Source organism: Panthera uncia, chromosome F2, assembly GCF_023721935.1.
Source record: "Panthera uncia isolate 11264 chromosome F2, Puncia_PCG_1.0, whole genome shotgun sequence".
NCBI classification, from domain to species: domain Eukaryota; kingdom Metazoa; phylum Chordata; class Mammalia; order Carnivora; family Felidae; genus Panthera; species Panthera uncia.
Genome location: NC_064812.1, coordinates 498,992 through 524,981, shown reverse-complemented (window position 1 = coordinate 524,981; position 25,990 = coordinate 498,992). Strand labels below are relative to the sequence as shown.

The 25,990-nt window shown below is 59.6% G+C and overlaps 4 protein-coding genes across 6 annotated transcripts in view; 1 reads left to right on the top strand and 3 right to left on the bottom strand.

Moving 5' to 3' along the window:
* SCRT1 (scratch family transcriptional repressor 1) overlaps window positions 1-2,497 on the bottom strand; it is a 3,432-nt gene extending 935 nt beyond the window's left edge. Inside the window, exons 1-2 of the mRNA XM_049632749.1 lie at window positions 2,383-2,497; window positions 1-370 (exon numbers count right to left, since the gene is read on the bottom strand). Coding sequence (XP_049488706.1) covers window positions 1-370; window positions 2,383-2,497 — 485 coding nt within the window. The remainder of the gene's footprint in view (window positions 371-2,382) is intronic.
* A 14,350-nt stretch (window positions 2,498-16,847) lies between these two features.
* TMEM249 (transmembrane protein 249) lies at window positions 16,848-19,128 on the bottom strand (the record flags this gene model as incomplete). The annotated part of the gene is made up of 6 exons (XM_049633725.1): window positions 16,848-17,155; window positions 17,366-17,451; window positions 17,725-17,920; window positions 18,034-18,128; window positions 18,423-18,573; window positions 18,649-19,128. Coding segments are annotated over 6 exons (1,194 nt in total), but the record flags the coding sequence as incomplete, so codon positions are not given.
* Window positions 19,129-19,286: 158 nt separating this feature from the next.
* FBXL6 (F-box and leucine rich repeat protein 6) lies at window positions 19,287-22,391 on the bottom strand. The gene is made up of 9 exons (XM_049632748.1): window positions 21,939-22,391; window positions 21,498-21,656; window positions 21,269-21,332; window positions 20,828-20,959; window positions 20,646-20,753; window positions 20,446-20,559; window positions 20,146-20,377; window positions 19,824-20,070; window positions 19,287-19,535 (listed from the first exon to the last, which is right to left on the bottom strand). The coding sequence occupies exons 1-9, from the start codon at window positions 22,343-22,345 to the stop codon at window positions 19,385-19,387; spliced, it is 1,614 nt and encodes a 537-aa protein (XP_049488705.1). The 5' UTR covers window positions 22,346-22,391; the 3' UTR covers window positions 19,287-19,384.
* A 113-nt stretch (window positions 22,392-22,504) lies between these two features.
* Window positions 22,505-25,106, top strand: SLC52A2 (solute carrier family 52 member 2). 3 transcript variants are annotated; one of them, XM_049632747.1, is made up of 5 exons: window positions 22,505-22,571; window positions 23,287-23,477; window positions 23,588-24,470; window positions 24,566-24,689; window positions 24,797-25,106. In XM_049632747.1, exons 2-5 carry the CDS (start codon window positions 23,348-23,350, stop codon window positions 25,007-25,009), a joined length of 1,350 nt encoding a protein of 449 aa, XP_049488704.1. In that variant the 5' UTR covers window positions 22,505-22,571; window positions 23,287-23,347; the 3' UTR covers window positions 25,010-25,106. The 3 variants fall into 3 exon arrangements, with proteins under 3 accessions (XP_049488704.1, XP_049488703.1, XP_049488702.1); XM_049632746.1 differs by having other exon boundaries at window positions 22,506-22,708; XM_049632745.1 differs by having other exon boundaries at window positions 22,506-22,882.
* The last annotated feature ends 884 nt before the right edge of the window (window positions 25,107-25,990 follow it).

Below are 25,990 nucleotides of genomic sequence, written 5' to 3'. Positions count from 1 at the left end.
GCGGCCCCGGCCCCCGCGCCGCGCGCGCCCGCCCCGGCCCCGCCTCCGCCGTCGCCGTCGGGAGCCGCCGCGGAGGCCGTGGAGGGAGCGGCGGCGTTGGCTGCTTTACGGCGCGAGCGCCCGTCGGTGATGAAGAAGGCGTCAGCCGCGTAGCCCTCGCTGACCGCCGCGTCGCCGTTGATGTAGCCGCCCGCGGCTGTGGCCAGCTCTGGGCGCGGGGTGGGAGGCGGTGCCGAGCCCGCGGCCGCCGGGCCCAGTTCTCCACGCACGGCCGCCGCGTACATGGGCTCTGGGGACGGCCCTTTGAGCAAGGCCGCCTCGGCATCGCCATCGTAGACGGAGGCGGGCCCCGCGTAGTCGCTGAGGTATCCTGAGGGCCGAGGCGGACAGACAGGCAGACACAGAGGGAGGGGAGGCGGGCAGCGGGCGAGACACACACGGGCAGGCGGCGGGAGACACGGGGTCCGGGAAGGAGGGGACCAGAAGAAGGACAAAGGAGAAGGGGCCGGGGTACCGCGGGGCCAGGAGGACGGAGGAGGCAGGGAGGGGAAGAGAAGAGAGGAGAGATGAGACTGGGCCGGGCCCCGGCTCCGCCCCCGCCGCCCGCCGGCCCCACCCTCACAGGGGGAGGGAAAGAGGCGCATCCTCGGGTGCGGCTGCCCCCCTTCCGCGGAGCCTCAAGGTCAGGGGGGAGGGGCGGCGCTTCCCTCGCCCTCCTTCTTCCACCCCTCCTCCCCCTCGGGTTCTCCCCACTTCAGCAGTTTTCCCTGATTATGCAACACACTGCGGACCCGCAGCGCACAAAGCCAGGACCGCCCACCGAGGGACCCCGTAGCTCCCGCCTCTCGAGGTTCCCAACTGCTCTTCCCCGCGGCACCTGGAACTCGCGCCCAGCCTTGATGCTGCCCCTCCTTGGTCCCCTAGGCCCCCCAACAAGCCCTGAAGACTTCTGCCTCCGGCAGGCCCTCCTACCCTCTCCACCCTCCTTCTTACCTCCCAGGTCTCCTACTACTCACTGAACTTGACCCCCTTCCAGCTCCAGCCTTATCTTCCTCCATCCACTCTCCTTCTTCCCCAGCTCCCTTCGGTCATCCTCCACCCCTGGGTCCTACCTTGTTACACATTGCCCTCTTCCCCCAGGCCCTAACCCGTTGTGGGCGCCTTCCCAAGCCTCAGGACAAGTGACCAGGGAGCCGCTGTGTTGTTGGAGAGTGCCGGGGCATTCCGCAAGGGGACACCTTCGGTGGGACAAGCTGCAGGCAGGCAGCATCATTCATGCTGGTAACCGCACTTGTTCTCAAGGCACAAGATGAATCTCACAGCCTCAGAGTCACAAATGCACACACCGAACGATGCAGCCTCTGGCTTCTTCAGGGTTACACCCAGCCTCCCAGCCACGGTCAACCCTGGAGTGCCCTCACAGGGTGGGTTGCACGAAGATCCCGGCAAACCACCCACTCATGCAGGGTCACACATGCGGCCACCCTGGACACACTCTCAGCCAGGGTCGCCAGTCACATGGGTGCCCAGCAGCCTCAGAGTCACATGGTCCCATGTAGTGGCACACAGGCAGGCACACACTCATACAGGGTCACACACAAGCGCACACAGTCACATGGCTGCACGCAGTCACATGGGCGCACACAGGCTCACACACAGGCTCACACAGGCTCAGGTCACACTGGTTCTGCCACCCCACGCTGCTGGCACCCCCACCTCTCTTGCCTGCATGCTAACAGTTGTCCTTGAACTTGGGCACCCTTACACAAAGAGCCTCCCCCTGACACCAGCACCATGGACCTCCCTACCTACAACCCTCCTGCTCACATTCTCCTCCCTGACCCTGGTTGCAGGGGAAATACTGCTGCTGCCTCTGCTGGTACCTTAGTCCTGACAGGTGGCGGCCCCCACTGGACCCATGCCTACTCCCTGGAACTCACAGCATTCTGCTAACCATAGCCAAAAGAGAGAGGGAGAGAGAGAGAGAGAGAGAGAGAGAATACTAAGGAAGGCCCAGGTTTCTGGGTGTGGGTTTGCATGCATCCAGGTCCTGTCATGTCAGCAAGTGCCCATATGACTGTATATGTCCTCGCATGCTCAAGGTGTGGGGTACTTTCTATTTCTGACCTTTGTTCTCCACCTTCTCTCCTGCACTGACACTCTCCCTGCCCAGGGCTTGGCTCTGTTCTGGCCTGCCTCTGCTTTCCCCTCTCCCCACCCTCCTCCACAGTCCGTCCCCAGCCACTGCCTCCTTCTGGTTCTTCTTCCCTCAGGTCTATTTCCGGGGGCTCCTGACCCCTCCAGCCCCACACTCTGGCCCTCTGCCCCTTCCAGCTATTGCCTTGGGCCCCTTGCTGCCCCCAGACTCAGCCCAGCTCGCACCTTTCTCGTGCAGTCGCACTCCGAGGTCGCTGCGGGCGCGCCCGTAGGAGCTCTCGAGGTCCGCCGAGGAGAACGTGTCAAGTTTGACCTTCTTGACCAGGAAGGACCTGGGCATGATTCCTGCGGGGCTCCGGCGCTGCGGGCCTGCGGAGCCGGGGCGCGGGGGGGGGCTGCGGCCGCGGCGGGGCCCCGTCACCATCCGAGGAGCGGCGGAGGCAGCACGGGTCCCCACTCTGGCCTTTGGATGCTGCCGCTGGAGTGCCGTCCTCTCTTCTCCTGCCTGCCCTGCCTTTCCTCCTCTCCTCCTCTGGACGCCTCTTCTTTTCCTTCCTTCTTCTCTTCTCTTCTCTTCTCTTCTCTCTTCTCTTCTTTTCTCTTCTCCTCTCTTCCTTCTTCCTTCCTTCTTCCCTTCCTTCCTTCTTTCCTTCCTTCCTTCCTTCCTTCCTTCTTTCCTTCCCTCCTCTGGTCCCGGCTTCCCAGCCCGCAGTGCCGCCCCTGGACAGGCGGGGGAGGAGGCCGGGGGGGTGGGGGGTGGGGAAGGGGGGAGCGGCTCCGTCCCGGGCCCGGAGGCTGCGAGTGGGTGCAGGGCTGGCCCGGCTCCGCGGCCCCCTTCCCCTCCCCCCCCCACCGCCGCGGCGGAGCCTCAGTCAGCGACCCCCCATGCCCCTGGGGGTGGAGGCGCCGGGCCCGGGGAACGCGGCGGCGGCGGCGGCGGCGGCGGCGGCGGCGGGAGCGCCAGCAGCTTCAGCACCGCGGCCAGCGCCGGCCCGGCCAGCACCTCGGCCAGCGACCGGGCGCGCTCAGCCGCCGCGGGCGGCGAGGGGCGGGCCGCGGGGGCTCTGCCGCCAGGCGGGGGTCCTCGGCGGGGGTCTCTGGGAGGCTTGCTTTATTGTTCTGCAGCCCGAGCGAGCGGCGGCGGCGGCGGCGAGCGGGGGGCGGGGGTCCTCGGGGGGAGGGGTGCGCAGGGAAGGCGGGCCGAGGGAAGGAGAGAGGGAGGGACGGGGGCTCCGGGGGCGGGGCTCGGCGCTCGGACAGCTCCAGGGCCCGGCCTCCTGCGCCCGCGGCCGCCTCTGCCTGCGGCCGGGCCCAGCCTCCGGCTTTTAAAGCCCAGAAGCTGAGGGAGGGGGAGGGAGGGGAGGGAGGGGAGGCCGGCGGAAATGGCTGCGCAGGGCCGGGCCCGTCCAGGGTCTCCTGGGAGGGGTCTTGGGGATGCCGCGGCCCCCGCGTGTGTGGATTTCCCCCAGGCAGCTTCGGGAATGGAGGCCCAGCGGTCTGCGGCATTGTCGTGCGTGGGGGGAGAGGCAGAAACAGGCCTGGGAGTCCTGCGCCCCGGACTGGGGATCTTTTGGGGGAGGAACGCAGGGCGGATCCCAGTCTGGTCCAGCCTGCCTAGCTTTCGGGTATGGAGGCTAGGGATCTTCGGGGGCGAGAGGGGGAGGCGTGAGGCGAAGGAGCGAATGCTGAGGCAGCGAAAGCGCAGTGTGGAAGCGCAGCGCGCGCCCCGTGCCGCAGTGTCTCCCTGCCACTCGGTCACCCGGGCTGACCCCGTGCCCGCTGGAGAGGCCTCCCTCCACCCCCGCCTCTTTCCCAAGGGGTGGATGTCGAGTGCAGCGGCGACGCAGCGAGCGGGCTGTGAAGGGGGAGAGGGGCTGCCATGCCCTTGCTCTGGAAATGCGACTTCATTGGTGGTTTTACACCCTTCCGCGCGGCCGCAGCTCCCCCCGGCGGCTCCGCAACCAGGCGGATAACCCTTCCCGCGGCCGCCCGCCCCGAGTTTGCAGCCCCCATGACGTCAGGCCCAGCCGCCAATGGCCGGGAGCGGGGGTGTCGGGGGCTCCAGGCCGCACAATGGCCGCGCGCGGGGACATATGTCCTCAATTAGAGTCCGGCGCTGCCATTGTCCCCTCCCTCGCCTGCGCCGGGTGGTTCGGGTGTCCACGCTCTTTCGGAGCGCGCCTCCGCGCGGCCTGCTGTCACTGAGTACCAAGGTCGCGGGGGCGGCTCCGGGGAGTGTCCGGGCGCGGCCGAGCCGGGAGCGCGTGCAAGGTGGGGGCGCGCGCGCACCCGTCGCTGCACGCAGTGACCTTGTGCAGGGCGGCTCGGCGGGACCGCGGACACCGGCCGGGAGCGCGCGGCGGGCGGGCCGCTCCGGGAGCGTGCGTGCGGGCGCGTGCGGGGAGTGCGGCGCCGGGAGCCACGCAGCCGTCTGCCGGCGCCCCGCTTCCGCCCGCGCCTCGGCCCCGGAGCCACGCAAGCGAGGGTGTGAGCGAGCTGGCCCCGCATCGGGGGGCGCGGCGGAGACTCCAGGGCCGCTTTGTGGCAGCGGCCGCGGCTGGATATTCATCTTGCGTGGCAGGAGTCCCCGAGGGGCGGGGACCGGGCGCCGCCGCCCCCTTATCGCGGAGCCGCAGCCGGCGAGGCCCGAAGTGGGGGCGGGGACGGGGACCCCCCCCCCCCCCCCCCGCGCGACCGTCGTCCCCCCCCCCCCCCCCGGGGGGGCCGGCCGGGGCGGGGCCGGGGGGGGGGGGGGGGGGGGGGCCCCCCCCCCCCCCCGCCTCGGTCGAGACTGTCGTCCCCGCTCGCTCCCAGGGGGGGCCCGGCCGAGGCGCAGCCGGAGGCGGGGGGCCAATTAGCATTTTGATTGCGGGACTGGGGGCCCATCTGGACCGAGGCCTAATTACCGGGCAAACCCTCCGGGCGCCGGCGGAACGTGCCCGGCGCAGTCCCTTCACCAGCCCCGTCCCCCCCCTCCGGCCCCCCTCTGCCGTCTCCTCCCGGACGACCCGCCCCCTAACTCCTTCTGACTACACCCCTGTCCCCTCCGCCGGTCCCGGTCGCCCTGTCCCCCAGCCTTGTTCTTGCATTTCCCCGACCCCTTCCGTCATTCTTTCGCTCAGCTACCTGTCCTGTCCACGTCTTCTGTGCCTCCCCCCTTCACCTCTTTCGTCATTTTTCTATCCCTCCATCCAACTTCTCTGTCCCTCCATCCCCTGGCTCGCTGTCCGAGTCCCCGCCTCTCTGTCAATTTCCCCGCCCCCTGGGCTCCAAACCCTCTTGACGGACAGGGCGTCAGAGCACGGACACATGTGTCCCACGGCCGCGTGCTCCCGAGAGGACTATTCGGGCAGCCCTTGATCGCTCTCGTTTGGGTGGAGTCCGCAGCCCCTCGGGGCGCCTGGCGGGGAGGGGCAGGTGGGCCCGGGCCTTGGCCATCAGTCCGCAGTGGCCAGCGTGCAGAACGCACATGCGGCCCGGGCTCAATTACTTGGGCCTCCTCGCTCCACCTCCTTCCCAGCACCCCTCCCTCCCCTGCCGACATCCCCAAGGTCGCTGCGCCCCAGTCCTGGGGTCCAGCTGGGAGAGATGGTGATTCTCATGCCTGTGGAAAGTTTCAGCTCTCCTCCACTGGAAGCCACCCTGAATCTCCCACTGAGGGTTGGAGGCGGAGTGGGGGAGGTGGGGAGGGGACTTTGTTGCAGGAGAGGGCAGGGTCCAACAAGGCTGCTTTGGCTCCCAGAGGACCCAGCCAGTTGAGGGATACTCTGACCCTCAGGGCCTTAGCACCCAGCGTGCTTGGTCTCTCCACCCTGTCCCCACAGAGTCTCTGGTCCTCAGAGACTCTGTTCCCTCTGACCTCTAGCCTCTTACCCATCTGGGGTGGGGGGATGTGGTATTGGTTTTATGTCCTGCCTCCCTCTGCTTCTGGGTGTGCCACCTCCAGACCTGTGCAGGCCCCATGTGGCCAAAGGAGAGACTCACAGTGTTACGTCCCCAGCACTCCACCCTCCAGCAGAGCCAGGGGCCCTGTGTGTGTGCTCATTCGTGGGCCCTGTGGTCACTGTCTCGCCTGCCTGCACTCTAGTTGAGCTCCAGTCCAGTCTAGCCTAGCCTAGAGGGTCCATTCCTCCTTCAGAATCCCTCTCCCTGGCTGCCAAGATCCCACCCTGGTTAGGAGCCTCTTTTGGTCTGCCTCCTTGGCACCCAAACCCCCTTCCTCAGCCTTCTCTCCTGTAGGCTGGGGGAGTGGTGTTTTGTTTACCTGGAAGCTAGTTCAGATCCTGTGTGCATAGTGGGCTGTCCCTGACCCGCTCATTCTGGCTCAACCCCCAGTTTCGTATCCGTGAGGTGAGACTCAGCTCAGAGCATCCACTCTCCACCTGCTCCTAGAGCCTGTGGTCCAGCCCAGGACGCAGATGCTAACCAGAAGGATGAGTAGACCATAGCTTGGAGAGTGAGAGCAGGAAGGCTCAGAGACCAGGCCTGGGAGACAGTGTGTGCTTTGGCCTCTGCTCCAGAGGAGATGGGGTCGCAGATCTTTGAGGAAAAGCAGGAAGCCCGGGGCGGGGGGTAGTAAGCAAAATGGTTGGATTTATCCAGGTTTGGGCTTTTGCCAAGTGAGCTTCTGAAAGGGGCATCTGAGCCAAGAGGGTGTGCAAGGGAGAGGTGGCAGTGATTGTGGCATCCAAACAGAGTGAGGACGTGGGGGCTCTGCAGTGCTAGGGTCAGCAGGACTGAGCTGGGGCAGGTGCTGGTCTGAGAAGGGGGTGTTGAGCTGAAATGCCAGAGTGGGGGTCAGGGGACAGTTACTGGTGGTGACAGGGTCGAGGGCGTGATTGGGGCAGAGGGCGAGGCCTTTGGCAGGAAGAAGAGGTCGAGACTGAGGGGCAGGGCGTTGAAGATGGTCACGGGAATATTGAGACCACCAGGAATTCAGGCCTGGCGCGGCGGTGGGGCGATGCCCACAGCAAGGGCTGGTGTGGGTGGCAGGCACAGCTGATGGCTCACGTCAGCTGGGACTCTTATGGAGAGGAGGGGGGAGGGGGCTGCAGGCCACAGCGAGAAATGGGGCGGGGGGGGGGGTGGCTGAGGTGGGGAGAGAAGGCTGGCGGGAAGGGAGCAGGGTGGAGGGGACCTGGGACTCCCAAGGGAGAGTGAAGGCCCAGAAACAGGGCCGAGGTCATCGGTGGGAGGGGTTGCTGGTGCCTGACTGACCTTCCAGAACAGGTGATGTGTACTGGGTGAGGGCGAGGGCGTGAGGCAGAACAGGTCCCCACTGGGACAGGAGCTTTGGAGCTACAAGGGAGAGGTGAGACCACAAGGCAAGTAAAATTGTCTACTTGGAAAACACAAGGAGAAACAGAGATCAAACATCAAAGTGCAGGAAGTACAGTATTTGTATAACAAGGAGTTAATATTCTGATTACAGAATAGTTGCTATAAATGAATTCTACAGAACAAAGATGCTGACACCCTCAAGGGGTTAACAGGCAATTTACTACACAATAAATAAGAGACCTTACCAGAAAAAAACATGCAAATTAAACAAGATACAAATTTCAGGGTTTTTTAAAATGTTTTTATTATAGAAAATATCAGATGTACATAATAGTGCAGAAAGTCAGATAATGACACATGTGGCCGTCACCACCATCCCCCAAGACCGGCTCACAGCCAGTGTGGATTCTTTTCTGCCCCCTTTCCCTCCCCCAAATCTCAGATGTCATATCACAAAATGCCACTTTTCTCTTGGCAAGTAAACAATGACATGAGAGCACAAAGTGACACAGGAGTTGTGTGAGGGAGCCTCTGCCCCAGCCCTGAGCTGCCCCAGCCCCGGCTGGGGGCACCAGATGTGACAGGGCACTGCCCCCTTCTTGCTTCAGGAAGGATGTCCCCTCAGCTGCCTGTGTTTAGGGCCATCAGAGAGGCCCAAGTGGCCCAGGTCCGACTTTCTTCCAAGGGGTCCAACTGCCTGAACTGGTCAGACCCTCTGGCCTCATTGCAAGCCCGAGATAGAGTTTCAGTAAATGCCTTACGTGGGGAGGTTCCATCCATTTTAACAACTACAATTGGTCTTTTAACCAATGCCCCTATCGAGACACAGGACACTTCTGTCTCTCTCCAGGACAGTTCTTTGGGGGGCTTGTAAAGGAAGCTTGAGAGGGAGGGAGGAGCAGGAGAGCGAGCCCTGGGGGAGGGGAGGAAGTGCAGGGAAGAGAGGGCGACCAGGGGGAACACCCTGGTAGCAGTGAGCAGGCTGTGTTCCTTGGAAGCTTGGCCAGGGGTCACCTGACAACTTTGTAGTTCTTACCCCAGTGTGGACCTTCCTACCCCCACCCCCCTGACCTCCCCCTGGGGTTGCACACTTTCCACATTTTCTCTAGAACACAGAGGAAGAAAAGGCTGAACAGAAAGAGGCAGAGCAGGACCTTAGCGGGCTGTGGCATTACTTCGCATGGCTTAATATACATGTGACGGGATCCCGGGAGGGAAGAGGGATTGGGGGGAAAAAAACGTAGAAATGGTCAAAAGGTTTCCAGATTTGATGAAAATTATAAAGTGACAAACCCAAGAAGGTCAACAAACCCTAAGCCTATGTTACAGGAAGAGCACCGCGCGAAGGCACATCATCATCAAAGGATGAAGGGAACTATTAAAAGCAGCCAGCCAGGGGTGGGGGCAGAAATCAACACATGCTATGTACAAAGGAGCAAAGATAAGGATGACTGATTTCCCGTGGAAATAAAGCAAGACCTAACCCAGCAGATTGTGGGGCAACATCTTTAAAGGGGCACCTTCCTTTAAAGATAGAAGAGGGGCACCGGGGTGGCTCAGTCAGTTGAGCATCTACTCGGGCTCAGGTCATGATCTCAGGGTTTGTGAGTTTGAGTCCTGCGTCGGGCTCTGCGTTGACAGCTCAGAGCCTGGAGCCTGAATCCAATTCTGTCTCCTTCTCTCTCTGCCCCTACCACCCTCCTCTCAAAAATAAGTAAACATTCGGGTGCCTGGGTGGCTCAGTCGGTTGAGTGTCTGACTTCAGCTCAGGTTATGATCTCACAGTTCTTGAATTTGAGCCCTGCATCGGGCTCTGCGCTGACAGCTCAGAGCCTGGAGCCTGCTTCAGATTCTGTGTCTCCCTCTCTCTCTGCCCCTACCCCCCTCCTCTCAAAAATAAGTAAACGTTAAAAAAAATTTTTTTTTAAGTAAAAGTGCTGGAAGAAAAACATTGTCAACCTAGAATTCTATACCCAATGAAAATATCTTTCAAAAACACAGATTAAATAGACTTTTCAGACACCCAAAAGCTGTAAGAATTCATCACCAGCTGACCCACACTACAAGAAATCGTAAAGAGAGTCTGACAGACAGAAGAAAGTGACACCAGATGAAAATCTAGATCTCCACAAGGAAGTGAAAAGTATGGAAATTGTAACTAGGTAAATGTAAGAACTTTGTTTCTGGGGTGCCTGGCTGGCTTAGTGGCAACTCTTGATCTTGGGGCCATGAGTTTGAGCCCCATATTGGGTGTAGGGATTACATAAATAAATAAAACTTTTAAAAATTTTGTTTCGGGGCGCCTGGGTGGCTCAGTCGGTTGAGCGACCGACTTCGGCTCAGGTCATGATCTCACGGTTTGTGAGTTCGAGCCTCGCGTCGGGCTCTGTGCTGACAGCTCAGAGCCTGGAGCCTGCTTCTGATTCTGTGTCTCCCTCTCTCTCTGTCCCTCCCCTTCTCATGCTCTGTCTCTGTCTCAGAAATAAATAAATATAAAAAAAATTTTTAATTTGTTTCTTTTCATTTAAAAGATAAGCAAATGATTAAATAGAATTAACAATGTATGTGAAATTTATAACATGTATGGAAGTAAAATGTGTACCTGGATAGGATAGTGTTTGGGCGGGGAAATGGGAGGACAGGAGGCAGAGTTCTTACAGCCTAAGTGAAGTGGCAAAGTCACTGGAACGTGGACTGTGATGAGGTAAAGATGTATCTGTAAGGCATAAGGAAATGAAAACAGCACGACAGTGGCAGGTAATAACAAGGAAAAGAAATCATACAAAATTCTCGACAAATCCAGAAGAAGGCGGAGAAGGAGGAGAAGGAAGGCACACGGCGAGACGGTGGGTCCGAAGCAGCCGTGTCAGTCGTCACGTTACCCGGAAATGACGGGAGCGCCCGACTACAAGGCAGAGGCCGTGCGCTGGCTCAGAAACAGCAGGGCCCGGTTATATGCCGCCAACAACAAGCCGGTGGTGAGTACAAAGACAAGTTAAAATCAGGGTGGGAAAGTTACCCCACATAAGCGCTAAAGAAGGCAGGGTGCTGTGTTCATACTGGACAAAGCAGATTTCCAAATAAAGAATGTTGCCAGGGATCGAGAGGGTTGTTTCAAAGAAGGCTAAACTTTTGGCAAAAGCTGTGCCGGGACCACGTCCTGGTTGGGGATGAAGGACAGCCTGACACGTGGGATGCGGATAGCTGGACATCTTGGATTCCCGGACCCCCTGATCTGGGCCTGCAGAAGTGCTTCCTCTCCTTGAAGATGTACAGGGACCATGCCCTCTTCAGACCTCAGAGACGCCCTTAGGGTCGGTCTCCACTTCCCACCCCAGAGCCTGTGGCTCGAATGAAAGCTGTAGCTTAACCCATCCCAACACATGTTGTGGGCATGGAAAGGGGGGCAAGCACTAAACCCCAAAAGAGCTGTAGAGGGTTCCAGTGTTCTTCAGAAGAAACGTCCAGGAGGGGCTGCGCTACTAGGGTGTGACGCACCTGTCCCTGCCGGCGGGCCACACGGGTCCAGGAACCACGGGGCAAGAGCATATGTGGCTCCCCCCCCACACACACACTCCGCCCAGTGAACCACTGGGAGCTTGGGCCCTCTGTCCCCACAGCTCCGGGGTCAGTCCCACAGGATGAGCGTCTCTGCCAGGGACACAGCTAAGTCCCACTGAGCTGAAGGCCATGGCTGCTCCCGGGGCACCCAGACTGAGGAGACTGTTAGCAGAGGCTATAGAGTGTGGACCCACGTTAGCAGAAAAATCAGTGAGGCGGCTGCCTACCGCCACATGGAAGATGGAAAATGTACTTAATGAACTGGTTCTGGGGGAGATTTCCAGGAAAATGGTGAGAAGGCCTGCCACGTGTTGAATCGTGTCACCTGCAAAACAAAACAAACAAAACAATGACAAAAAGAAAACACAGCTCTGTTGAAGTCCTAGCCCCCAGTATTTCAGGATGTGACCCATCTGGAAATAAAGTCATTACAGATGTAATTGGTTAAGAGGAGGTCATAACTGGAGTAGGGGGGAGCTTTAATTCAACAGGACCGGTGTCTTTACAAGGAGACAAACCACACACACAAGACAAAAGACCATCATGAGAAGACAGAGGGAGATCAGCCGAGGGACACCAAGGACCGCCAGCACCACGAGAAGCTGGAAGAGGGGCCTGGAACAGATTCTCACTCAGCGACTCTGGCAGGAACCAGTCCTGCCTTCACCTGGATTTCAGACTTCTGGTCTCCAGGAGCATGAGAAAATATAGTGCTGTTATTTTAATCCACCCAGCAGTCGTAGGAAACCAGTGCAGTGCCAGTTGGCTTATTTTCACAATGAATGATATCACAAGTGATGAATGAGCTGGAGAGGGAACTGTTTAGTTTTCATGAAGAATTTAGAGAAAATATTTCCTACTTAGGACTTGCTGGATTGAAAAGTAAAATGTTTTTTCATTCCCAGTCTCTCCAGCTTGTAAAAGGTACTCAGAGTGAGAAATGGCCTCTGAGCAAAGATCAGATCCAGAGCACCACCACAGAAATGCGTTCTCAATGTATAGATTAAGTCCAAAGTGAAGCCCTAAGACCCCTGAGAGACGTAAAGCAGTATCTTGTAGACCCCGTCAGCTCGAGAAAAGGGCTTCTAAGGATCTCAAGGACACTGTCAACAGCACTCTGGGCTTCCGACTGGCTCAGTCAGAAGGGGTGTGACTCTTGATCTCTGGGCCATGATTGGAGCCCCATGTTGTGTGTAGAGATGACTTAAACAAACAAACAAACAAACAAAACAAACCCCAGCAACGCTCTGATTTGCAATCCAAGTAAAATGAGGTCTGCCTAGAAAAGACGTCTTGATGTACATCTTGTTCAATGTACTGGGGTATGATTTGATATATAGAAAACCTACATGGGGTTTTTAAAGGAATCATACTGTCTTGGACTAAAAGAGATAGAGATTGTTCAAAATGAAAAAGCACCTTTAGGGTTCAAAATTTCTGTGTGCAGATAGTAAGTCAGAACACGGGCCATTTCCTATGGAAAAGAAAGGATGACTCAGGAGACAGCCAAGAAGTGAGAGAGCAGAGTCAGGGGCCTCTGAGACCAACCAACCAGGAAGTTACTAGCGGAAAGCATAGATGGGTCCTGGTCAGGGAAGGCTTCCTCCTGGAGCAGATGTCTAGCAACGGGGGCTCAATTGCATTGCAGAATTTCTACTGACCATAATTGCTACATACTTCCCACCCCTCCCGTTTTTTAAATAAACTTTGTGCTTCAGGGGCGCCTGGGGGGCTCAGTCAGTTAAGTGTCCAACTTCGACTCAGGTCGTGATCTCGCGGTTCGTGGGTTCGAGCCCCGCATCGGGCTCTGTGCTGGCAGCTTGGAGCCTGGAGCTGCTTCGGATTCTGTGTCTCCCTCTCTCTCTCTGCCCCTCCATCACTCGTGCTCTCTCTCTCTCTCAAAAGTGAATAAACATTAAAAATTTTAAATATGTTGGGATGAGCACTGGGTGTTGTATGGAAACCAATTGGACAATAAATTATGTTTAATATAAAGAAATAAAAGTGTTTTGTCTTGAAAAAAATTTTTAAATAAACTTTCTACCTCAGAATAAGTTTACATTTACAGAAAAGTTGCAAAGATAATACAGATACTTCCTGTACACTCTCCCCTCATCTTCCCCTAATGTTAATATCTTACATTTCTGTGGTACGTTTGTCACAAACCAAGAAGCCAACACTGGTATGTTACTATTGATGGAGCTCCAGGCTTTATTTGGAGTTTGTTGTGTTTTGTTTAAATTTTTTTTAACATTTATTCATTTTTGAGAGACAGCGAGCAGGGGAGGGGCAGAGAGAGAGGGAGACATAGAATCGGAAGCAGGCTCCGGGTTCCGAGCTGTCAACACAGAGCCCGATGAGGGGCTTGAACCCACTAACTGCGCGATCAAGACCCAAACTGAAGTTGGCCGCTCAACTGCCTGAGCCACCCAGGCGCCCCTCCCCCTTTTTTATATGCTAACATTTTATCGGTTGCAGCAACCAATTCAAGGCACCACATTGCATTTAGTCTCCTTAGTCTCCTGTGGTCTGAGGATTTCTTGGTCTTTCCTTCCTTTTCATGACCTCGATTGACAGTACGGTCACTTCTGTAGAATGTCCTTCAACTGAGGTTTGTGTGATGTTCCCCTGTAGTTAGCCTGGGTTTGGGGAGGAGATCACAGAGGTGATGTGGTCTTCTCCTTGTGTCACAACAGAGAGTACATGATGTCAACATGACTTATCACTGATGATGTTAACCTTAATCGCTTGCCTAAGGCGGTGTCTGCCAGGTTTTTCTACTTTAAAGTTATTGTTTTTCCTCTTCCATACTCTGTTCTTTGGGTGCAAGTGACTAAACCCAGCCCACACCCAAGGCTTCCCCCATATTTTCATAGCAGTGTCTATTGAAGATAGTCTGCCGGTCTCATTGATGTACATGGGGTGGGGGGAGGGGAGAGAACTTGTTTTGTTTTGTTTTGTTTTTTTATTTTTAGTTCACAGGTCTCTGCACTGAGCATCCACACAGCTGGGTTGAACCCACGGAAGGACACCTGGGAACCCTCATTTGCACCTGGACCTGACTTAGATGCAAGATCCCGGACTTGAGGACTGAACTGGGTGCCAAGGTGACATACTGGGGGGCCTTGGAGGGTGGTCTGTCACGGACTGCCTACAATCATGACCCCCATAAAGCTGGTTTTCATGTACTTGGTAGACCGCTTCCATACTGACTCTCTGGGCTTGGCCATTGGGATATTAGCACGAGTGATGCATGCAGAGGTATAATGGGATTGTGGGGCACTGGGGCTAGTCCTCTTGCAACTCTCTCTCTTGGAAACCAGGAGCAAAACAGTCTGCTGAATGATCAGGCACCACTTGGAAAGAGGCCCTGGAGGATGGGGGTCACCCTAGACATCTGGCCCCAGCCGAGCTGCAGCTGATGCAGCCACGAGCACCCCAGCTACACGCGGGGTAACCAGCCGGCTGGGCCCACCCAATCCGCAAAACAATGAGGAAGTATTTGCTGCTTTAAGCCCTTAAGTTTAGGGTGGTTGACTATGTGGCAATAGAGAACTGAGGCCCTTGTTCTTTGCCCCTCGACTCCTGTCCTCACTTTCTGCCTGCCCAGCTCAGGTCCTGTGGCCCAAAATGACAACCACTCCCTTGACCCCACACTCCTACAATACTGTCCTTAGTAATCTCCAACCCTTGTTAGACCGAGCTATCTGCCTATTCCACCCCTGCATCCAAGCAGCAAAACTTTGCTGGAGAAAAGCACAAAACCATACTCATCCTTTACTTACTTTAGTTTTCATGTTTATTTATTTGAGAGAGAGAGGGAGGGAGAAAGGGAGGGAGGGTGCAAACAGGGGAGGGGCAGAGAGAGACGGAGACACAGAATCCGAAGCAGGCTCCAGGGTCCGAGCTGTCAGCACAGAGCCCAACGCGGGGCTTGAACCCACAAACTGCGAGGTCGTGACCTGAGCTGAAGTCAGGCACTTAACCAACCGAGCCCCCCAGGTGCCCCAAGTTTTTCTCTTTTGCATAGAGTTCTACATAAGCCATCCAGAGTTGGCAGGACAGTTGCACAGTCTTCAAGTTCCCCAATTCTATCTTGTTGCATCGCTATCCTCAACACATGCGTTCTACCTCATGGTCTAAGTTGGTTGCTTGAGCTCCAGTCATTGTGGGTGCATTCCAGGCCATAAGAAAAAAGGAAGTGGCAAAGATACCAAACCCCTCCCTTTAAGGACACAGTTGGAAATTATACATACCGATTCTTATATTGCATCGGCCAGGAATTAGTCTCAAGACCACATATATCTATCTGCAATGGAGAGTAGGAAATGCAGTCTTTATTCTGTGGGACCGTATGCCTAGTGCAGGATGGGCAAGGAGAGCCTGCTTACAATTGCCATGTTTTCCCAATCCTCTCATCTTCTGCCCAGCCAAGAAATTTGTTCCTGCATGATACCTTTACACTTCCTGTCCCCTTCCCCAGAGCTCCACATGACCCCCGCCTCCTTGTATCAGCTCAAGTGCTGCATCCTTGGAAAGGTCTTCCCTGACACCACCCCCCCGCCCCCGGCTAGAGGACACCACCCCACCTCCAGCCACTTCAGCAGAATAGAAGTTAGCTCCTCGATATATGTGCCTCTTATGATCGTCAGCTCCAGGAGGGAGGGAACTTTGCCTTCCTAGATGAAACTGAGTCCGCAACCTGAAGGCTGAGAGATCTGAGCAGCCTCCCAGAGCCCAAGGGACTGGCATGCCCTTCTAACCCATCCAAAACGGACAGGCAGCCTGGGCACCCCAGGTCTGGCTCAGTCACATGGCACTCACCCAGCCTAGCCCCATGGCCTACACTTGTCACCTTCCCGCATAACATTGTCCCCCAACCTGTCCCAACCCCATCACTGCTGAGCTCTGTCCACCCTCTCCAGTCTGTCCCCCTGGTAAAAGCAGGGCACTCTGTCTGTCTGTAGGCAGACAACTTAGACCCTCTTCAGAGGGGCAAGAGGACCCTGCATTTGTGCCATGAATAACAATTGCTCCCTGGGGCTGCCTAAAGGAATTCCAGCAGTCCCTGGACCCTGCTGGGGACAGGCAGGGATGCTGGTGCCCCACTGGGTTTGGCCAGCTTGAGGATCAGGAGTTGGTCAGTGAGTGGCTCTGAGCCATGGTTCCAGGGAGGGCCAGCTTCATAGCATGTGTGACCTGGGCAGTCACACAGGGCCCCAATCCCAGCCCATACTGGGTTTTGTTGTTGTTGTTTTGTTTGTTTTAATTAAGCAAACTCTACCCCCAGTGTGGGGCTTGAACAGCAGCTCCCAGTGCCCAGGACGTGGGAACACCCACTGGATTAGGGCATATGGGACTGGTATTCCAGCAGGTGTGGGGGGCAAGCTCCAGGGACACACGGGCCTGCCCCGCACGGCAGGCTTGAGCTCTGGTCTAGGGCTCCACAGCTTACTCCCCAGGAGCACTGAAGCAGCAACTCTGGGGGCTGTCTGCCAAGCTGTACCCTGGGCACAAGGCTGGACCTGTAGCTGTGCTCCATCCCACTGCTGACGGGACCAGGCACCGAGTCAGGATGACCAGTCAAATTCTGACCCCTGCACGCTGCTCACTGTTCTGCACTCCCGAGCCCGGACAGGACCAGGTGAGTGTTGCTGCTCAAGGGAGGCCGTGTGTCCCACACCTGTCCAGTGAGGACTCCAAATTCCTGGCGGGGTGGCTGTTCATTACTCACCCTGCTCCTCCGGTTACCCTCAACCAGCTCAAAACTCCAAGGTTTGCTCCCTGAGGCCCCCCGGAGCTGTGCCTCCCCGCCCCGCCCCCCCCATCCCCGAGAGGAAACACTTGCCTGGAAGCAAGAGGTGGCTTTATTGAGGGGAAGACTAAGGTCCAGTGAAGGTGGGAAATCACAGGGAAAGGGAGACTGTACGCCTGAGGGGCCGGGGCAGTGCTGGGGCACCTGCCTTCAGAATCACACGTCCAGGTCAGACTGCAAGGTCTGTTGGCCATAAGTGCCGGTCTTGCGCTGCACGATGCCGGGGCTGAAGGCGGCCCCCAGCGGCCAGTGACGGACCACGTGCCTGTACGACTTGGCCAGGCAGTCAAAGTAATTGATGTTGAGTTTCCGGGCAATATGACGGCCCAAGTATTCCATTTGCTGTGGGAATGGGTGGCGGTGAGCTGTCACCTGGACTGAGAGGACCTGTCACCTCTCCACCAGCTGCCAGCACTAAAGTCTGGGCCAAGGACCACGTGGTATTCACACTCTGCCTGGGAGATGGCCCCATCTGAAGACCCTAAGCAGTGGCAGGCCTCCTATGGAACCGAGGAGGGAAGGGGCCCCAGGGTGGACTGGGGCAAGACCCACCTCATAGCGCTCTGACAGCTGCACCAGCACCAGCGGCTCCAGCTTGTGGCCGCATAGAACCAACTGGAAGAAGCACCTTCCATAAGCTGGAGAGGGGCAAGCGGCTCAGCCAGAGGCTCTAGGGGATAGCAGCTCCGGTGGGGAGAGAGCTGGGGGGGGGGGGGGGGAGGGGGGGGGGGAGGGGGGGCGCGCACGGGGGGGGGTGTGTGTGTGTGGGGGGGTGTGTGTGTCTTTGAGGACCGTGGGGGGGGGGGGGGGGGGGGCAGTGGGCCGTCTAGCCAGCCCCGCCACACTCCCGGAGCTGTTTCTCTTGCACACCCTTCCCCCTGCCCACCGTCCGTGGCCGCGCCGGGCTTCACCGTCGGAGCTGAGCGCCAGGCGCACGTAGACTAGGTGCATGGGGCCCTGGCACACGGTGCGGCCCTGGACGGAGAAGTGGTACGTGCCACGCGTGTGGTTCAGCACCAGGCGGCGCCGTGGCAAAGACGAAATCATGAGCCACAGGCCGACGACCACGCCGCATGCGGGGAAGCCCCAAGTCTCCTGCTTCTGCACCTGCGGCAGCCACAGGGACCTGAGCAGCCCGGGGTTCCGGGGGCGGGGCACCGAGAGGTGAGTCCAGCCCCCCGGGAGGAAGGCGGTGGGGGGGCGGGCCCAGGAGTTCAGACCTGGCTCACGAGGCCGAAGCTGACGAGGAGGAGGCAGACGACGAAGAGCAGTGTCCCCTTCCACAGCGTGTCCAGGTAGTACTCAAGCACGAAGACTGGGGGCGGCGCGGTGGCGGTGCGTGAGGACAGCCGGTCCCCGCTGACAGCCGGCGGGGGTGGCGCCGGAGCTCCGCCCGGAGCAGCCGGCCCCGCGCAAACTGTATCGCCGCCAGCCCAGGGCTCGGCCCCGCCCCCGCCCCTTCCGACTCCAGGCCCCGCCCCCATGCAGATCCCGGGTCCAGGCCCGTCCCCTCCGCCGCCAACCCCGCCCGGGATTTTACGCCACCAGGTTCAGACGTTAGGCCCCCGGCTCCCGCACCCGCCCTGCTCGGTTCCGGGTCCGCGCGCACCATTGGGCTGCTGTTGGATGAACGGGTAGAAGCTGTTGTTCTTAAGGCGCTTGGCCAGGTGGCGCTCGGTGCAGAACAGTCCTAGGGCCCAGAGCTGGAAGCGCTTGCCGCCGGAGGTGGTGGGCAGGCCGCCAACCCGGCCCTTGGGGGTCTGGGGTAGGCACAGAGGGTCAGCTGGGCTGCTAGGAGGTTGGCACCGCCCAGAGGCTCACAGTCGCACTTCTACCTGGGAGAAGAAAGGCTCCAGGGCTGCGGTCCAGGAAGGAGCGGCTTTCAGACAAAGAGCAGAGGAGAGAGACACCAGGTGGTGGTGTAGGCTGGTGTAGGCTGGGCGAAGCCCGGGTTCTAGAAGTTCTGCACAGCGCGTTCTAGAAGGGGCTGTTCTGTTGACTGTCCCTTCTGCCGGGAGTCCTCGAGCCCGACCCTGAAGTGAGCGTGCTCTTCCCCGCCAGTCCCCACACCACCGGCGGCCCCCTGAGCAGCCCGGTTCACAATCCTCACCTGAAGGCAAGGTGGCTGGATGTCCCAGGCCTAAGCTGCAGGGATATCTGCAGGCAGGCGCCCCACACTGAACCCCATGGCTGAGTAGGGCCTCCCCCTTTCCACTGCCACTTCTGCCCAGGCAGAGCTTCAAGCACAACCACGGGCACAAACATATCTCAGTGTCCCTGAGAACAGGATACACACACCCGGTCCAAGACTCAAGCCCAGCAGTGAGTCAGCAAGGCACGAGCACACGCAGCCTCAGGAGCCCTGGCAGACCACCCCTCCCCCATGGCACAAGCTCCCCCCCCCCCCAGCCCTGAATGGTTCCTCGGGCACAGTGCCTGTCCTCTCAACCACACCCCAAGGACCACACAGAGCTCCTAAAAATGTTTTATTGTAACAAAACGTTCAAACGTGGCAACTGGAAAAGGGTGGAGGGCCCGCAGGCTGCCTGAGGGTCTGAGGTCTGGAGCTGCCTAGCTGGAAGGAGGGGGGCCGGTGAGCAGCTGCTCCAGGCACCACTGGACTTCCTCCTGGCCTCGGTAGGCCCGCTTCAGGCCCCGGGGAAGGCAGCGGCAGGACTGCAGGTTGAGGTACAGCAGGCCTGGGCAGCTGCTGATCACAGAGCTGCGGAGCGGGGCAGGCCATGGGGAGTTGAGCCACTGGCTCCAAAAGACCCAGGCCCTGGCAGGGCTCGGCCCGGGGAAGGAGCCCTCTCTGCCCATGCCACGACTGGCTTTGCCACCCCCAGCCACTGAGGCCCAAGCCCAGTACCCCCTTGGCGTCCCTAAGGTCAATCCTGAGCAGGGGCTTGGTCCGTATGCGCTCCCCTTTTGGATCCCTGAAGCTTGCAAACCAGGCTTGTCAGGGAGGCAAGCTGTACTGATTGCAAGGACCGAGGGAGGGGAGGCTGACCTGACTGTGCTCGGTGTGACCCGCGTGCCCCTGAGGTTGAGCGAGCACAAGGCTGGGTGTGAGGCCCCAGGCGTGACTGAGAAGGCGGCCAAGGCCTGCTCCAGGTCCTTCTCGCTGAAGCCCTGGCCACTCAGGTCCAGTTCCCGCAGAGCGTGGCACCATTTCTGGGTCAACAGATGGCTGCCCTCTTTGGCTAGAGTCAGCCGGTCTGACGTGCCATAAAGACCCAGGTGAAGCTGCTCCAGGTCTGGAGGTGAAGAGCAGCCGTGAGCTGTGGGGTGGGCAAGGGTACCCACACCCCTCCTGCCCAGAGAAAACTGACCTTGACATGGCAGATCACGCAGGCCACCAGGTGTGATGCGGGCACAGCCGCGAAGATCCAGCAGGCGCAGGTTAGGGGAATCGTGGAGCAGGCGGCCCAGGGCTTCGTTGCTTACAAAGTTGCAGCTGGAGCCGGCGAGGCAGAGCTCCTCAAGACTGGGGAAGCCTGGGCCAGGAGTCACCACTCGCCCGGAAGGCTTGGGCAGCCACATCAAGTTCAGTAGCCGCAGCACCTGGAGCAAGGCCTAGGCTGCAGGTGGGGAGGGAGAGTGGCAGGTGGGAGAAGAGGGGTGTCAGGTACCTGCAGCTGGGGGCAGCCTTTCTGCAGGGCCTCGACAGGCAGCTGGAGAGGAGTGCTGTTGCGGTTGATGCCAGTGCTCACCTCCAGGACCCGGAGCTGGGGGCAGCAGCCGCCCTACAGAGGTGGAAGAGAACACAGGGTCAGTGGCCTGGCTGACCTGGCTCAGCGTCTGGTTCTGCTCCTACCTGTCACCAACCTACCAGCAGCGCACCCAAGATGGCTGTCGTCTGGGAGCTGTAAGTCAGCCACAGCTTGCACATTCGGGGCCCTGCCTCCTCCAAGAAGCTCACCACGGCTGTAGACTCCACCTGGGAACCCAGCACATGGGGACCTGTCACCTCGGCCCAGGCTTCTTCAGGGCCCCTGGGGACATAGGGCTTACCATGGAGTGCTGTATATCCAGGCTGTGGAGCTGGGGGCAGGCTTTGGCTAGCATGACCAACGTATCAGGGGTCACACCGTGGCAATCAGAAAGCTTGAGGAAGGTGAGCCGAGGACAGGACTCGCTAACCAGCTGGGGAAGACAGAGCACCGGCAGAGATTGGGGGGGAAGGCACGCTGTGGTCCACAAAGGAAAGAAACCAGTGGCTGACACCAAACCCTCTTTGGTGACTCAACTATGATCTCCTTCCTGCCCATGCCAGGCCAACGTGGGTGCTCCCACTTCTAACACCTCTCTACTGAAACAAACAACAGGAAACGAGAACCGGGCAGGCCTCCCCATGGGGCAACATTGGGCTCCGTGTGCCTGACCCACTCCCTGGAAGTACTGGGCAACCCCAAAGTGTCATGACTGGTGCGTAGGGCAGTCCAGAGCTCTCACCTTCAACACAGGGTGTACCTGGGACTTCCAGTGGATGAGGGTCAGCCTCTGGAGCTGTGAAAACCTGGGCCGACAGCAGAGGCAGAGCTGCGTAGTATTCCCACGGTGCCCCTCTGTCGGCGTCCTCCCCACCCATCACTTTGGTATATGGAAACACGAAGGAGCTTGGGGCTTTGTACAAACCACAGAGATGAAACGAGGGCATAAAAGAAAAGAGGGAACGTCTCACCGATTGGGCATAAGCCACTCCAGAGAAGCGAGAAGCTTCTTCTCCGCCTTGGCTCCGCTCTTGGCGAGGCGGCCAGCCAACGGGGGCGACAGGGTCACGGTGTGCCAGAGCGCAGGCTGGGAGGCAGCTTCGTGCCAGCGGCGGCACACGCGTGCAGCCCTGGGAGAAAATCTCTGCTGAGGGGCTGGGCCTTTTGTAGCCGCCGCTGTGGGGTTTTCTAAGAGGAGGAACCTGTCCCATTTTATTCTCACAACGCTGCAGACACCTCGGCACAAAGACAGGCCCTCGGGGCTCAAACTGGACCCCGTGAGAGACTGTGCTCTCTCGTCTGCGTGTGTGAACGCTCAGATTGCTTCGCCCTCGGCCCCCGCCTCAGCCACCCGCTCGGTGGGCAAGAGGTCAGCCTGAGCCATGCTGCTGCGCTCGATGGGCCTGGGGTACCTGCCGAGGAAGGGCATGGGCCCATCGGACGCCACCAGCAGCCCGAAAATCTGCAGCAAGATTTCCAGGGGGATGCGGTCGCCCCAGCCTGGGTCGGGCCCCTGCTGCGGCTCCGAAACCGGAGCAGGTCTGGGCCTAGCCTTGACCGCCGCGGCGCGGGACGCTGGGGGCACTGGCCGCTGAGTGCGGCGGGCTGCACGCCTCTGCACGCGAGTGCGGGCAGGCCCAGGGCCGGGCAGCACCAGGAGCATGCTGTCCGACTGCAGCAGATGGTAACCGGAGCCGCTCGGCGCCAGCCGGTCCCACCACCAGTCCTCCGCCGAGCGAGCCCGCACCCCGACCGGCCGTGCGCTCCGTACGCTGCGCGGGGGCCGCCGCCGAGCCCGCCGCGCCACGCCGGGAGCCATAGCTACCGGTCAAACTCCCGGACCGCCCCAGGGGAGCGGATGGGGCGGGGCCTGTGGCGGAACAGGCGAGGCCGCCGGGCGGAGGCGCAGCGTGCCCGCGTAAAGGCGGGGCCTGAGCCCCGGACCAATCCCCTCCGCGTCGGCTCAGCACCGACTTCCGGGGCGGGGCTTCCGGCGACAGGCCATGCCGGGGGCTGGCCCCCGCGGCTTCCTTCTCCCTCGCCCGGTGGGTTGGAGTTTTCGCTCCGTCCGGGCAGCGTTTCCCAGTCCCACCGGCTCTGGGTCGAGGCTGCGATCCTGGGCCGGAGGCAGCGCCCTCGTAGCGTGGCGAGACGACTGGCTGTCGGGTCGGGGAGCGCGCAGGTGCTGGATCAGGAGGCGCACGCACCCCTGCGCACGGGCCGGCTCCTCGCCGCCCACCTGATGCAGAGAGGGGTGGCGCCGGGCCCGCCCCTCCTCGCCGCGCGGGTCTTGACTCCTGCGGTACTGGGTCTCGCTGAAGCCTCGGTCTCCCATTTGGGCGCAGAAGCCGCGGAGGTGTGCGCGGCGCCTAATGGGTGTCTCTGTCCCGGAGTCGTGTCCGTTTTGGAGTGAGGGTGGTGGTGTTCTGGGCTACTCAGACCCGCAGATCGGGTCTTTCTTTCTCCATCTTCCTCTGGGGCCGTTGGCGCTTTGGGCAGGCTTTCTGCTTCTCTGCTCGCACACCTAGCCGTGCTATTTGGCATGTTTGGCCCGTCTCATCCTCAGCCCCCACCCCCGGGCACCTTCCCATTTTCCTGGTCTAGGCGGTCTGGTCCTCTTCAGAGTCCAGTTCTGCGTTTCTGGTCTGTGATCCCGAATACGGGTCTGCTAACTTTCAAGGTAGAAGAAGTCATCAGGTCCCAGAAGAACTGAAGCGTTGTGTTTGTTTGTTTGTTTGTTTGTTTTTTGTTTGGACCTAGGTGGGGAAAGAGGAGCAGGCTGTGACCCTGTCCTGTTCGGAAGGACCCAGCCTCGGGCTGAATGGCGGCACCTCCGCTGGGCCGTCTGGTATTGACCCACCTGCTGGTGGCCCTCTTTGGCATGGGTTCTTGGGCTGCCATCAACGGGATCTGGGTGGAGCTGCCTGTGGTGGTAAAAGACCTTCCTGAGGGTGAGTGGGAGTGTGCAGGGAAGTGGGGGGACATGTGCCAGGTGAGGTGGATTGCAGCTGCTCTTTGTCCCTGAGCATCTAGCCCCTGACGTGATCTCCCTTCCCTGCAGGTTGGAGCCTCCCGTCCTATCTCTCTGTGCTTGTAGCGCTGGGGAACCTGGGTCTGCTGGTGGTGACCCTGTGGAGACGGCTGGCTCCTGGCAAGAGCGAGCAGGCCCCCATCCAGGTGGTGCAGGCACTGAGCGTGGTGGGCACAGCCCTGCTGGCCCCACTGTGGCACCACGTGGCCCCAGTGGCAGGGCAGCTCCACTCTGTGGCCTTCCTAACACTGGCCTTGGTGCTGGCACTGGCCTGCTGTGCCTCTAACGTCACTTTCTTGCCCTTCTTGAGTCACCTCCCACCTCCCTTCTTGCGCTCTTTCTTCCTGGGTCAGGGCCTCAGTGCCCTGCTGCCCTGCGTGCTGGCCTTAGTGCAGGGTGTAGGCCACCTTGAATGTCTGCCAGCTCCCGACAGTGGCACCCTCTGGCTCCCCCACGACTTTCCGGAGCGTTTTCCCGCCAGCACCTTTTTCTGGATGCTGACCGCCCTTCTGGTCACTTCAGCTGCCGCCTTCCAGGGTCTTCTGCTGCTGTTGCCGTCGCCACCGTCTGTACCCACAGCAGGTCCAGAGTCTGACCTGCAGGTGAGAGCCCCCAGAGTGGAGGAGGAGGAGGAAGAGGAGGAGGAAGAGGCCTTGCCACTGCGGGAGTCACCGAGCCAAGCAACAGGCACCACTGCTAGCCCAGACCCTGAGGCCCACAGGCTGCTCCCTGTGCACAGAGCCTGCCTGCTGGGCCTGCTGGCCGTCACCAACGCACTGACCAATGGCGTGCTGCCTGCCGTGCAGAGTTTTTCCTGCTTGCCCTATGGGCGGCTGGCCTACCACTTGGCAGTGGTGCTGGGCAGTGCTGCCAACCCCCTCGCCTGCTTCCTGGCCATGGGCGTCCTGTGCAGGTACACGTGGATGCCCAGGCCGCTTAGGGTGGAGTTGAAGGATAGGGGCTGGGTCGTGGTGCAGCCAGCCCTGAGTTTCTGCTCCACCCCTGCAGGTCTCTGGCAGGGCTGGGAGGTCTCTCCATGCTGGGCATGCTCTTTGGGGCCTATCTGATGGCGCTGGCAATCCTGAGTCCTTGCCCACCCCTGGTGGGCACCTCCGCAGGAGTGGTCCTCGTGGTAAGTACGCTGGGACACTGAAGCAGAGAGGGTGGCAGTGGGGAGGGGGTTTGCCTTAGAGCAGCGAGCATCTCATGCTCAGCCTGCTGCCGTGTCCACCCTCCCAGGTGCTGTCTTGGGTGCTGTGTTTGGGCGTGTTCTCATACGTGAAGGTGGCCGCCAGCTCCCTGCTGCATGGTGGCGGCCGGCCGGCATTGCTGGCAGCTGGTGTGGCCATCCAGGTAGGCTCCCTGCTCGGTGCTGTCGCCATGTTCCCTCCCACCAGCATCTATCACGTGTTCCGCAGCGGGAAGGACTGTGTGGACCAGTGTGGTCCCTAAGCCTGAGCAGATGGGGACCTGACTTCAGGCTGGGATGCCACAACGCCCAAGCGCCCATGACCCAAGGAGGCCCTCTTCACACACGGGCACACTCACGGACACCTGTACACTCCACAGCAGACACTGGCCAGGGTGGGGACCACAGAACAGGCCCAGAGCCAGGGCCCAGCTAGAGCTTCGGACTTGGCTCAGGCCTGGAGCCTGTGTGGGATTTGCACAATAAATCGTTTCGTGGGTCAGAGTAGTGAACTTGTGTAGCACCTTTCTCTGTGCAGACCTCCACGGGGCTGGGGTGACTTGGACTGTCCATCGAGGCTGCGTCACCCCTGGCTGGCTGCTCTCCTAGATCCTGGGGTTGCGCCCTCTGAGCCCCAGACTCTTGCCCCCCTCCCTCCATTGCTCTTTGGAATTTCCGCAGAGAACAGGCTGTGGCGGTCAGAGGCAGTGTGACAGCCACCCAACGTCAGTTCATCCAGGATCTGCAGCTGCGTGGCGAGGCCTCTCCCCAGCAGGGCCACTGTTCAGCAAGCATGTCTGGGCTGTGTGCTGTGCTGAGCCAGCTGGGTGTGAGGGTCGGGCAGAACGGGCTGTCTTTTTGTGACCTAGCAATCGTAGTGTCTGTTCCTTTGCGGGAGCATCCTGCCAGGGGCTTCTCGCCAGGTGCAGGCACAGAGGGGCTCAGTGAGTGGGGCTTAGAAGAGACTGGGGTGTGAGGCTTCAGCCAGTCTTGGGATCCTTCCGGTCAGAAGCATCGCTCCTTTTCCTGAGCCACAAGTCTTTAGTTTCTAGCTCCTTGTGTGATCAAACCTGTAGACATTCCAAACTCTTTATTCAGACAGACAGGCAGCAGCTACCTTTTTCCTGGGGTTCTGGTAAATGGCCCCTGCCCCTGAGCAGCCTACATCTGCCGCAGTGCTGGGACAATGGTCCGGGTCTGTGCTTGCCTCACGTCCACAGGGAGCAGAGCCGTAGCCCTTACCG